The following is a 13,105-nucleotide window of genomic DNA, read 5'->3' as shown; positions in this document are numbered from 1 at the left end:
GTGATACATATAAAACAGAATATTATTCAGCCCTGAAAAGAAGGAAATTCTGACACATGCTACAATGTGGCTGAACCCTGAAGACATTATACTAAGTGAAATATGCCAGTCACAAAAGGAAAAATACTGTAAGATTCCACTTATATGAGGATCTAGAATAGTTACAGTCATAGACACAGAAAGCAGGATGGGGGGGGGGGTGCCAGGGGCTGGAGGAAGCAGGAAGAGGGAGCTATTCTTCAATGGGGTCAGAGTTTCAGTTTGGAAGACGAGAAAGTTCTGGAGATGGATGGTGGTAACGGGTGCACAGCAATGTGCATGTACTCAATTCATCAAACTGTACGTTCAAAAATGGTTAAAATGGTAAATTTTATGTACATTTTATCACAAAAGAAACTTTTAGGTAAAAAAAAGATCATAGAAATCACAGCAATAGGAAAAGCAATAAAACACTGATATGTACAAAACACAGGACATGAATAGGCAATTCACGAAAGAGAAAATACAGCTAATAAACACATGAAAAAATGTTTAAGGCCAAAGTTATCAAAAATGCAAGTTGACAACAAATAATCAAAAATATTAATCAATTCTGACAAGAGTTCTAATAATGTGGCCTCTAGTACACTGAAGATTTCAGCGTGAAATGGTATGCTAAAGATTCAAAATTATTAATACTTCTGTACCCCCAAATTATATATAATTTTTATACTTTTAATATAAAAAATGCTAATATAGAAACCACTGTGCAAAGATTACTTCATATTACTTCTTAGAAAACCAAGAAATTGGAAACAAAAGTAAACATCTAAAAATAGTGAAACTGCTAAACAGGAAATATTCACTGGATAGAGGATTGTATAGCCATTAAAATGAGGATTATGAAAAGAGTGTAAGAAAATGGGGGAAGAGGGACAGAGGACACAATATTAAATGCAAAGTCATACAAAAACATGGGTGAAAAGATTAAATGAAGATATACTAAACGTTAATATTTATGTTAATGAGATATAAAAAGTCCCACAGATATCTTTCAAATTTTCTAAATCACACTTACAGTTCTATAATAAAAAAAAATCTTTACAAGAGTTGTGAAACCCTGGGTTACAGCCTGTGTGTAAAGACCACAGAAACTCCCAATACAACTTCCTGATCTATTTATCCAGACGGAGAAACTCACAGAGGCAAGAAGGCAACACAGAGCAGAAGCAGCTGCATCTCGACATGGCTTTCCTGGCCTTCTGGCTGCCGACGGGGATGACACTCGCCACATCCAGCCAGAGTTGTGAAGACAGTTGAATGAATTCTCGTCTTGCCACTGTCTTCATACCTGTAGTCACATCATTATGGAAGGCACTGCAACTTGCCTACCCTGTACCCATTCTCCCTTCTGCCTTAATGACAGACCACTGATCAATCACAGGCCCAGAGGAAAAGCATTTCCCAGACTTCCTCATGGACAGGGGTGGCTAAGTGAGTAAGTTCTGGCCAATAAGAAGCAAAAGCTGATGGATGTGGCTTCTAGGAAAGCTCCTTACAGGGGTGAAGGCAGACTCAAGCAGTAGACTCGCTTCTGCTTGCTCTTAATGCCTTCTTTCCTGGAATGCAGAGGTGATGATGGAGCTGCAGGAGCCAGCGTGGGGTCACCAGGTAACCGTGGAATGAAAGCCATACGCTAGAGATACTAGAGCACAGAGACCGCTAATGACAGACACCAGGATGCTGCCCTGCCAGCACTGCCCTCCCTACTACAAATGTATGTAAGGAAAATAAAACCCTTAACTTGCTAAAACCAATATTTAATTACCTGCTGCCAAACGATTCACCATCTGTGAAGAATTTACATTAAAACCTACATACTTTTATTTAAGGGAATGTTTACAATGTAATTAGGCTCTCCTGGCTCCTGAATCAAATTCAGCATTATTAAAGGCATATTCTTATGGGTTCTGAGAATCATAATCATAAACCCATTTTTTCCTCAATCCTCCATTTCTTTTATGTTTACCACCAGTAACTGTTCCTTTAGGAGACCAATTTAAATGAAACTTTCCCCAAACCATTATTTACAACAAGATCTAAATAGGAGATATCAAGTTTTTCTTATTTTTTTTTAATACTGAAGCATATGATTAAAACATCACATGAATGCAAGTTACACAAACAAATTTATTCATAATAATGGTGAAACATCATCTGGTATGAATTCAAAAATAAAGAATTAATCCGTTCCATAAAACCAATCCATATTTCTGGATAAAGACAGCAAACTGAACACATGTACCTAATACTGTTCCACCCCCAAGCCTCTCTATAACTGCAGTAAAGAAACCTTTTTAAAAATATAAATCCTGAAGGGAGGGAGACCAGGAGAAGAGATAAGGTACTGTAAGGTGGAAAGCACGTGGGCCAGGGGTGACGGACTTAGCATACCCAGGGCTGTCAACCTTCGCACTGGCTGGTGGCTTCCGTACTGGACACAGCAGGTCTACTTCATTCTCAAGAGCCAAGAAGGCAACTATTACGGCGAGTCAGGACTTACCACATGTCATGGACCACATGTCATGGTCAGCTTGACTAGGCTAAGGGACACCCGGAGAGCTGGTACATCATTTCTGGGTGTGTCTGTGAGGGTGTCACTGGAAGAGATTAGCATTCAGCGGACTGAGAACAGAGACACGCCTTCACCAATATGGGCGGGTGTCATCTGAGCCACTGAGGACCCGAATGGAACAAAAGACGAAGGAAGCGCGGTTCTCTCTCTCTCTCTCTCTCTTTAAGCTGGGATGTCCGTCTTTCCGGCTCCTGGCTCTCAGGCATTCTTGATCAGCACGTGCTGCTTGCTCTTCCTCCTTGATTCATATTCAAAAAGTCTGCCAATCTCTTCTAAAGTTGTAACTCGATTTCCACTCAAGAGCACTGCAATTCTTTAAAATATATGCTTCTGTTTTGAACTCTGGGCACTTCAGTGTTGGAGAAAAGAGTAGGATTCCCATTTGCCATCTGCTCAATCCACATGACCGATACAGCCAAGTCTCCGAAACGTCTTGAAAAACGTGAGCTGTAATGAGCTCATTCTCACCTATATGCTCAGGCATCTGTTCACCGCAGCCAGAAAGAACAATTTGGGGGGCTACTGAGGGACCTTTAATTTAACCCCTTTAGACTCTCTTATACCAAAAAGCATTATCTGATACAGCAGTTCAGTAAATGTCTTCAACTGACTTCTAGACTCGGCCATAAATCTCGATACCTGCTTTACTCCCCTTGAACTATTCCATTAACTGACGACTAAGGGCATAAACCTGAAAGCAATGTACCATTCTCATTACTTCCTCAATCACATCATGCAATGAACTGACCTTGCAAAATTCAAAGCACAATACACAGAACACAATATCTTCTCTGTTTAATTTAATAAACTTGATTATTTCTGAATATTCATTACAGGTACTCATTTTTGGCAAATGGACTTTTTCATATTCACACCAAACACCTCCAACTCCTTCCGAGAAAGTGGTTTTATCTTACTAGCCTATAATGCCAGCGAAAGCAGAAAATAATTTCCTGTAGGAAACAATTCCTGTGGGCTGTGTCCTGGTGGTGTGTGTCTGCTCCACAGGCTAGGACTAAGCGACCCTCTGAGTGAAGCGAGAGGGGACCACCTGGCATGGGAAGCTGAGGTGGACAGAAGGAAGCTGCTGGGCGGCATGCGCTCCTGAAGTCCTGTCCAACAGGTTGTTGCGCAATGCGTGAGAGATGGAAAGACGCCAAATGGGACAGGTAGGAATCTGTGATCTGCTGAGGCTTTAAAGACAAAGCCACTCAGACACACTGTCAGTTCCTGGCTCCATTTATTTTACATAGACCACTGTAGACGCACAGGAGAGAAAACACATGGTGGCCTGTAAAACACAGTATTCACACTTGGCAATTCCTAGTTACGGCGATATAGCCAGAAAAAAAGATCAGGGCACTTTCAAGAACTTGTTGTAATAGATTTTAAATATACAGATTCCACTAACTACCATAATAGCCTTGTAGTTAACATATTTTAAGCCAGATAATTCTAAAGAACACTCCATATTTAACATTAGAAAGAACTACATAATTGGGGATCAGGGACCTTTTGACAATATACTTGCATGGAAAAAATCCAAAGCTAAATTATGGAGGTTGTAATGTGCAGCTTATGCTATGTGCAATTGCTCTCCACAAAGCAAGTGTTCTGTACATGTAATTAGTTTTAACTTAAAAAGAACATTTCATGGAAGGAAACGTGAAGTTGAGTCGAACAATCAGAACAGATTCCATAACCAAGAGATATTTCTTTTCATTTCTCTGTAATGCTTTGTTTTGTTTGAACAAGATCAATTAAGTACCACAATATCAGGGCCCATAACTCAGCTCAATTTTATTTTAGAGTGCGATTTAAACCCTGGCAAAATATCATCTTGACTCAGTTTCCTCTGCTATAAAAGAAGCAAAAATCAGAGTCATTCGGTTACTTCCCAAGGACATCCAAGTGCACAGTTGGTTTCCTACCCAAATCCATTCCTCCTTCCACCTTCCTTGCTGTTAGAGGCCTGTTTACGTACCTACCCTCTTGGGGCCAGGTGATCAGACATCGTCCCCTCACCAGCCCAAGGGAGAGAATCTTGATCAATCTAAACCTGTCAAGGTAATTCCATTCCCCTTGCAAGGCACCAGGCTAGGCATGGACGGATGGGGCAAATCTGCTGGGAAGGTTTCTAGGAAAGGGATTCTTAATTCCTAAAAAGTGCTTCTACCTCTGACAGCAAATACACCAAGAGGTGGTAAAGGAACTTGGGCAGCCATCCTGGGGCTTGAGAGGAACCAACACAAGAGGCCAAACTACTGAACTAGGCTGGTCCTTGCCTCCGTCCCTGAGCTGCTGAAATAACGAGCCCTGGAGCGGCCTGACTCTGGCCTTTCTGTTTCATGAGATAATAAGTCCCTTTTGGCTTTCAGGCATTTTTGTTGAGCTTTCTGTTATTTGCCCAAAAAGCACCCCCATTCATACAAACAGCTTTAGCAGGCATTAAAAACTCCCCAGGGAAGAACACCTTGGGTTTAAAATCTACGCAACTTGGAATTGACTGGGATATACCCTTCTTAGGTCCAGTTACTCACCATTAAAAAATAATGATCCTCAGGCTCAGCTCGAAGATATTTAAAAATCACTTGTTCCATGAACCTTTCCATTAGATCCCAGTCTTCAATTATTCCGTGTCTTATTGGCCACTAAAGCAAGAGAAACCAAACTACATCAAGCTTCAGTTCACATCAGTAAGAGCAACAGTTTAACAACAGCACTGGCCCGGAAGAGATGGAGGACAGCGGGTTGTTGAACAGTGTTCCTCTGCATGGAGTGAATGTTAATTTATAGAAAGAAACAACAGGCACTTTACCAGAAAGAGTCCATGACATTACTGTTTATATTCTACTCCACCCATTTCTAAGCACAAAGAATCATCTTAACAATGGGATAACAGATGGAAAAGCAGAGCTAATCTACAATACCATTCGATCTGGAGTTTGGGGAGCGGTTTTTTTTTTAGAACAAATGTCTAGTTAAATAACTTTAGTGTTTCTTTTTAACTGATCAATCTGCAACTCTCCACATGACAGGTTAATTAGTCAACCTACAGGTTTCCACAGGAGCAGACCTTGCTTTCCACATAACCCAGCGGTCCCTGAGTCAACTCTGCATTTGTAAATTCACTCGATTCCCCACATCAAAAGTACCTTCATCAAAAACAACAACAAAGCCTCTTTTCAAACATAAGAATAAAATATATTCTACAACTCACAAGTACAGTTTCTACATAAAGCGCCACTTTGCATCACTCATCCTGCTGCTCTGCTCTTGGCTGTGCACTTACAGAAGCGAATCCCAGCAGGCGTTTACCTTTGTGGCATACGTGGGTTTATCTATGGCTTCGTCCCCTATGAAGAAGTCCAGGTCGTCGACACCCCTCAACACCCTCCTCTGGGCTTGGTCGACCACCTTTGCAGACTCTCTGATGGCAATACCTTAGGAAAAACAATACAAAGAGCCCATTACCATACTCATTCATTTCAATGGTCAAGAGAGGATGATAAAATCCCTATGTATGGACAAGTAAATTTTCAATATTACGGTTTTATTTGGAGTCGAGTGTGTTCATAGAAAAGACTCTACCAATGAGTACGTAAAGTAACACAGAAACAAGTTACCATGTTCCAGCATTATTTTCAGCATGGCACAAAAGAACTCAGCTGGTCTGCTTTTAATGCTGACAAAAGCTACATTACTAAATTTCTCAGTTTCATCTGAAAAAAATTCCTCAAGATAGTAAATGAAATGCCCATGGAGTATCAAATAGATTACAAATTTTAAAATATAAAATAGGAGACAAAATTTAAAATATAATACGGAAGAAAAGAGTAAACTGAAAAATGCCTCATGTCATTTTCATGAAACTCTGTCAGATTTAAAACATATTTTTAGTCTTGTTACCAAAAAAAAAACCTGATTTCCCATTAAAAGAACAATTAAGAGGTTGCTGACTAGTATCTGACAAAAAGAAAAGTACAATAATCAAACAATTGTATTATGTAAAAATATTAATGGCTTTTTTGAAACATTATTTTAATAAGAGCTTAACCTTGATACTTAGGAATATACTTAGTAGTAAATAATCATATAAAACTTAACTCCAGAATTAACATCTAATGAAATGTGGAAAGCTTCACAAAGATTCAATTTTCCACTTAAACTCCTCACCCCTGGTTAAACTCTGAGTTCCTAAAAACTACTCTTCATCAAATTTGTTCCAGAACAAATTAGAAAACAAATACAATTATTTTTAAAGGTAGATTATCTGAAATCCCCAATTTATTACAAATGAAGAATAGCAAGAAAGCTACGGGAGTGAATTTTAATCCTTTTTCTCAGAAAGCTATCTTTAAGTAACAGGCTAAAGAGGTGGCAAAAAGAAAAGGACAGAAATCACTTTGCCCATCTCCTTTTCTCACTCCAACTCATTGCCACATTTAGTCTCGAAGCTTTCAAGTTACGAAAGGTGGCACAAATCTAAAGGACAGAATTTCTGCAGGAAATGCTGGGGGCTGAGCCTAGAGAAAGCATCCATGTCGGAAGCAGTGAGCCCATCAGGGCCATGAGGCTAAGAATGGGGCCAGAAAAGGAGGGCCAACACTTACTAAGGCAACCTGTGGAAACCAACACAACCCATCTCTGAACACCGACCGCGCCATCCAGTGGCGCACTGACACAGAATCATCCGATGCGCCAGTTAGCATTTCAAGGGCCCCTGGAGAGAGGGCTTGCAGCAGACCTCAAAACTCCTCACAGTGTGGCAGTGCCAGATTCCACCCTCTGGGCAAGACCAAACTTCACTATGCCCGAATTTAGAATTAAACGGCCAAGTCAACTTAAAAGACTGTAAAGAGACAACGACAAAAAGATCCTTCAATTCATGACTTCACTCAAGTTTGCCAAAAATTTGAGGGCAATATATCGAACCAAGTGAAAACTCACCACCTTAAAGAAAACAATGCTAACCTTAGTGAGAATGAAGCTACCACGCTCAAAAATTCACCTGAGAACAAAGTAAATCTTATCCCTCCCAAAAGGGAGATGTAAGTACTCTGACCCCAAAGCACAGGAGACCTATGTTTTAGTGGCCTTTAGCAGCAGCAGCAGCGACAAACCATAAAGCGTGCTTCTTTTAACTATTACACGGAAGCAACTACAGCCATGAAAGAGAGTAAAGCTTTATAGAGCTTATATGCAAAACCTTTTGTTCATACCTGTGAAAAGCAAGATGTGGCCCAAATAGTCCTTGAGAACGTGACGGAGAAATGTGTCTAAAGAGTAGCTATCAGTGAGCACCTCTGAGTATTCACGGCGTATACACGTGACTCGCTGTAGCACACAGATCTAAATCACCCGCAGCTTTCTCCAGCACACCACAGCTTCCTACAGGACCCTGACTCAGGTGTAAACAAAGACGACAAGTGTGCGGAGAACATTAAGATGGAAAGGACAACAAATATAACAGATAACAGGATCAGCACCTAAACATTCCAACTGCTTACATACATGTGGCATCTCCATGCAATGGAATATCATGAGCCACGAAAAGCAATCCAGGAGTTCACGAAGTGACCCACAACGTTCTCAGAGATGGAGCGTCAGGAGAAAAAAAGCAAGGTGCAAAATGGTGTCCGTGGTACGCCACCACTTAGGTAAAAACACGTCTGTGTATATTCGCCGGTACATGTACAGTTACCTCAGGAAGGAAGAAACCAGAAACTGTAGTTGCCATCTAAGAGGGGAAGTGGGTGGTAGAGAGTTAATTTTCGCTGTACATCTTTTTACAGCATTTAATTTGTATGTCACATGAATGTATTACCTATTCAAAGTTAATTAAATTTGGACTTCTGCTTCTGGAAAGATGGAGTAAACATACTTTTCTCTACTCCTCTCACTAAGCACAGCTAGAATCCCTGGACTTTATATTTGAAAGAAACATAAAAATGCTGAGAGGTGAAGAGAAAGCAGCAGACTGGCTAGGGACCTCAGGACCCAAGGAACAACACGCTGGTGACTTCCAGGTTTTCGTTTGTTTCATGTGTCCTACGCTGGCTGCCAGGGAAGCCAACAACCCAGAAACACCAGTGGGAACAAACAAACACAGTCCCCAAAAGCCTGCTGTCTCCAGCCAAAGGAGGTGAAAGGGGCAGTGAAAACATACAACTGCCCGACTCCAATCAAACACGACAGAAAAACAAACCCCCCACGTGCAGTGTAGACACCACGCAGGAGCCAGGACTCATCCCACCCCTCTGCCTCCACACCGGGGTCCTGCCAGAGGAGGCCTGGTGGAAAGTCAGCACTTCCACCCCTCACCCTTCCGGCGGATGGTACCTGCAGAAGCCTAGTCAGGGGTCTGATCCCCCGCCCACACTCAGCAGCAACATGGAGCCCCTCCCCAAATGAGTGTCAACAAAGGCCAAGAGGAAAACCTGAACTTCAGCCCCAAACTGGCATTAACAAAGGGTATCCCCCTTCCCCTGCTGGAGCGATATCAGAAATGACTTGCCAAAGCATAAGATTTAAATAAGATCTGGAATCTCATAATATAATACCCAAAATGTCCAAGTTTCAATAGAAAAAAAAAAAACTCTCACCATAGCAAGAACCAGGAATACCTCAAGTGAAATGAGAAAAGATGATCAATAGATAGCAACACTGAGATGACACAGATAACAGAATTACCAAACAAGATTTTAGGAGCCATCATAAAATGCTTCAATGAGCAACTACAAATGCACCTGAAACAAATGAAAAATAAAAGGAAGTCAGCAAAGGAACACAAAGTCACAGTAAAGATAAAAGATATAAAGACAAAACCCACAGAAATTTTAGAACCAGAAAACACAATACCTGAAATTAAAATGTCAATGGATGAGCTCAGCGGCAGAAAACGACAGGGGAAAGAGTCAATGAACTTGAAGACAGCAACAGAAATAACCCAACCTGAACGACAAAGAGAAAACAGACTGAAAAACAAATGAACAGGGCTTCAGGGACACGTGGGCTGGACAACAGCACATCTAATATTCATGTATTCCGAGTCCCAGATGAGAGGAGAAAGGAGGTAGGGCTGGAAAATCATCCAAAGAAATTACGGTTAAAAATTTGTCAAATTTGGGAATTCCCTGGTGGGCCAGTGGTTAGTACTCCGTGCTTCCACTGCAGGGGACCTGGGTTCGATCCCTGGTTGGGGAACTAAGATCCTGCAAGCTGCGTGGTGAGAAAGAAAAGAAAAATTTGGCAAATTTGGCAAAAAAAATAAAATAAACCTATAAATTCAAGGTTGAATAAACTCTAAAGAGGATAAACCCAAAAAAAAAATCCAAAAACTAAAGAGCAAAGAAAAAATTCTGAATGCCTCCAGCAAATTTCTCATCAGAAATCAGGTAGCCCAAAAGGAAGTTGCATATTTTCAAGTGTTGCGAGAACTGCCCACTCAGAATTCTATATTCAGCAAAATTTCCTTCAAAAATGAGGAGCAAATCTAGACATTCTCAGATGAACAAAAACTAACAGAATTTGTCACCAACATATCTACTCTAAAAGACTGGCTAAAGAAAGTTCTCTAAACAGAGAGGAAATGATAAAAGGAATCCTGGAACATCAGGAAGGAAGGAAGAACAAGAGCAAAAATATGGAAATTACAATTACTTTCCTTCTCCTCTTGTGTTTGCTAAATTATGTTTGGCAGTTAAAGCAAAAATTATAATGCTAATGTGCTTCTCAATGTATAACCTCAATTAAAACAGAAAGGGAGGAGGGTAAAGGGACATAAAGGGAGATAAGGTTTCTACATGTCACTGAAACTGGTAAATGCTGACACCGCAGACTAAGAAAAGCTATGTACATATAAGATAATAACTAGACCAACCACTTAAAAAGCTACACAGAGAGAAGCACTCAAAACACCACGGATATGGGACTTCCCTGGTGGTCCGGTGGTTGGGACTCTGCACTCCCAATGCAGGGGGCCTGGGTTCGATCCCTGGTCAGGGAACTAGATTCCCATGTGCTGCAACTAAAAGCCTGTATGCCACAACAAAGATCCTGCGTGCCACAGCTAAGATCCAGCGCAACCTAAATAAATAAATAAGACACCACAGGCAACTCAAAATGAAATTCTAAAACATATTCAAGTAATCCACAGGAAGTTAGGTAAAACAAAACAAAGAAATGAAAAACAGAAAGAACAAACAGAAAAAGAACTAATCAATAATCACAATAAATGTAACAGTCTAAACACACCAGTTAAAAGACAGATATTGGTAGAGTGGATTAAAAAAACGTGACTGAACTCTACATTGTCTACGAGAAACTCTCTTCAAATCTAACAATATACGGGCACACCTGGTTTTACTGTGTTTTGCTTTTATTTAGTCTTTTTTTACAAATTGAAGGTTTCTGGCAACCCTGAGTCGAGCAAGTCTACTGGTGCCACTTCTCCAACAGCATTTGCCCACTTCATGTCTCTGTGCCATATTTTGGTAATTCTCACTATATTTCAAACTTTTTCATCATCATTATATTTGTTAAGGGGATCTGTGATCAGTGCTCTTTGATGTTACTACTATGACTTGCTGAAGGCTCAGATGATGGTTAGCATTTTTTAGCAATAAAGTATTTTTTAATTAAGGTACATACACTGTTTTTTTAGACATATGCTATTGCACACTTAACAGATGGCAGTACAGTGTAAACATAACTTTAAAATCGACTGGGAAACCAAAATTTCGTGTAACTCGCTTTATTGTGATATTCACTTTATTGCAGTGGTCTAGAACCAAACCCACAACATCTCCAAGGTATGCCTGTATGCAGGTTAAAACTAGAAAGATGGAAAAAGATACTCCACAAAAATATTAATCAAAGAAAGTATGAGTGGCCATACTGCTATCAGAAAAAGTACACTTTATAGCAAAGAAAATTGCCACTGATAGAAAGGAACATTAAATAGCAATAGTCAATCTGTCAAGACAGAGCACTCCTAAGTGTGTATGTACCAAAGAATGCTGCAAAATATGAAACAAAAACTCAAAGGAGAAAAAGACAAGTCCACAATTATAGATATAGACTCTACCTCTCTCTCAACTAGTGATGGAAAAAGTAGAGAGAAAATCAGCAAGGATACAGAAGAACTCAACACCATCAACCTACAGGATCCAACTGACATGAAGAGAACATTCCACCCAACAAGAGCAGAACACACACTGTTTTCAAGTGCACATGGGACCAAAATAAATCTAATACTGGACCATAAAACGAACCTCAACAAGTTTAAAAGAAAACCATAAAAGTGTGCTTTCTGACTACAATGGAATTAACTCAGAAATCAATAACAGAAAGATAATGAGAAAATCCCCCAAATACTTGGAAACTAAACAACATAGTTCTGAATAATCCATGGATCAAAGAGGAAGTCTCAGGGAAACTAAAAACTGCATGAACAGAATGAAAATTAAAATACAAAATATTAAAATGTGTGGGACATAGCTAAAGCGGTGCTAAGAAGGAAATTTTTAACACTACATGCTTACATTAGAAAAAAGAAGTCTCAAATCAATAATCTAAGTTCCCACCTTAAGAACCGAGAAGAGTAAAATAAACCCAAAGCAAGAAAATGGAAGAAAATAAAGAGCAGAAATTAGTGAAATTTGAAACAGAAAAATAGAGGAAAATCAATGAATCAAAAAGCTGATTCATCGAAAGTTAAAACTTTTGCTCTGCAAAAGACCCTGTGAAGAGGATGAAAAGACAAGCTAAATGATGGGAGAAATTACTTGCAAACCACATATCTGACAAACGACTCATATCTAGTATATACAAAGAACCCTGAAAACTTAACAGTAAAAATACAAGCAACACTATTAAAAAATGAGCAAAAGACACGAAGAGACATTTCAAAGATGATATGCAGATGGCAAATAAGCACATGAAAAGATGTTTGCCATCACTGGCCGTTAGGGAAACGAAAATAAGGAGGAGAATGAGACATCACTGCATACTTACTGGAACAGATGAAGTAAACCAGTGACAATGGCAAACGCTGTCAAGGTGAAGCTGGCTCTCTCATACATAGCTGGTGGGAGTGCAAAATGACACAGCCACTGTGGAAAGCACTCTGGTAGTTACTGAAAAACACTAAACACAAACTTGCCATACAACTTGCGCTATGCACAGGATTTAACCAGAGAAATGAAAAATTATGTCCACACAAAGACCTGTACACAACTGTTCATAGCAGCTATATTTGTAATAGCTAAAAACTGGAAATAACCAAGATGCCCCTCAAAAGAAGAATGTTTAAACATCTGTGGTACACATCCACACACTGGAACAATACCACTCAGCAATAAAAAGGGACAATCTACTGATACATGCAACAACCCGGATGGCACCCAAGGGCTTTATGCCAAATGAGCAAGCTAATCTCAAAAGGACACATATACTGTATTACTCCATCTCTATAACATCCTCTAAACA

At 39.9% G+C, this 13,105-nt stretch overlaps 1 protein-coding gene across 12 annotated transcripts in view; it reads right to left on the bottom strand.

Moving 5' to 3' along the window:
* ACTR3B (actin related protein 3B) overlaps positions 1-13,105 on the bottom strand; it is a 103,145-nt gene that overhangs the window by 67,073 nt on the left and 22,967 nt on the right. For 7 of the 12 annotated variants that reach the window (XR_002175396.3, XR_004528218.2, XM_019930279.2 and 4 more), the window contains 2 exons: positions 5,933-6,057; positions 5,155-5,265 (listed from right to left, as the gene is read on the bottom strand). Coding sequence is in view for 8 of the 12 variants with exons in the window: in XM_019930279.2 (XP_019785838.1) it covers positions 5,155-5,265; positions 5,933-6,057 (236 nt within the window). In the remaining 4 variants the exon portion in view is untranslated. Of the gene's footprint in view, positions 1-1,180; positions 1,331-5,154; positions 5,266-5,932; positions 6,058-7,836; positions 7,961-12,631; positions 12,764-13,105 lie in introns of those variants that run through there. The other 5 variants (XM_019930284.3, XM_019930299.3, XM_019930280.3 and 2 more) reach the window with 5 other exon arrangements.

This window comes from Tursiops truncatus, chromosome 9, assembly GCF_011762595.2.
Source record: "Tursiops truncatus isolate mTurTru1 chromosome 9, mTurTru1.mat.Y, whole genome shotgun sequence".
Taxonomy (NCBI): Eukaryota; Metazoa; Chordata; class Mammalia; order Artiodactyla; family Delphinidae; genus Tursiops; species Tursiops truncatus.
Note: the sequence above shows the minus strand (reverse complement) of the source record. Positions and strands in the feature narration are given on the sequence as shown.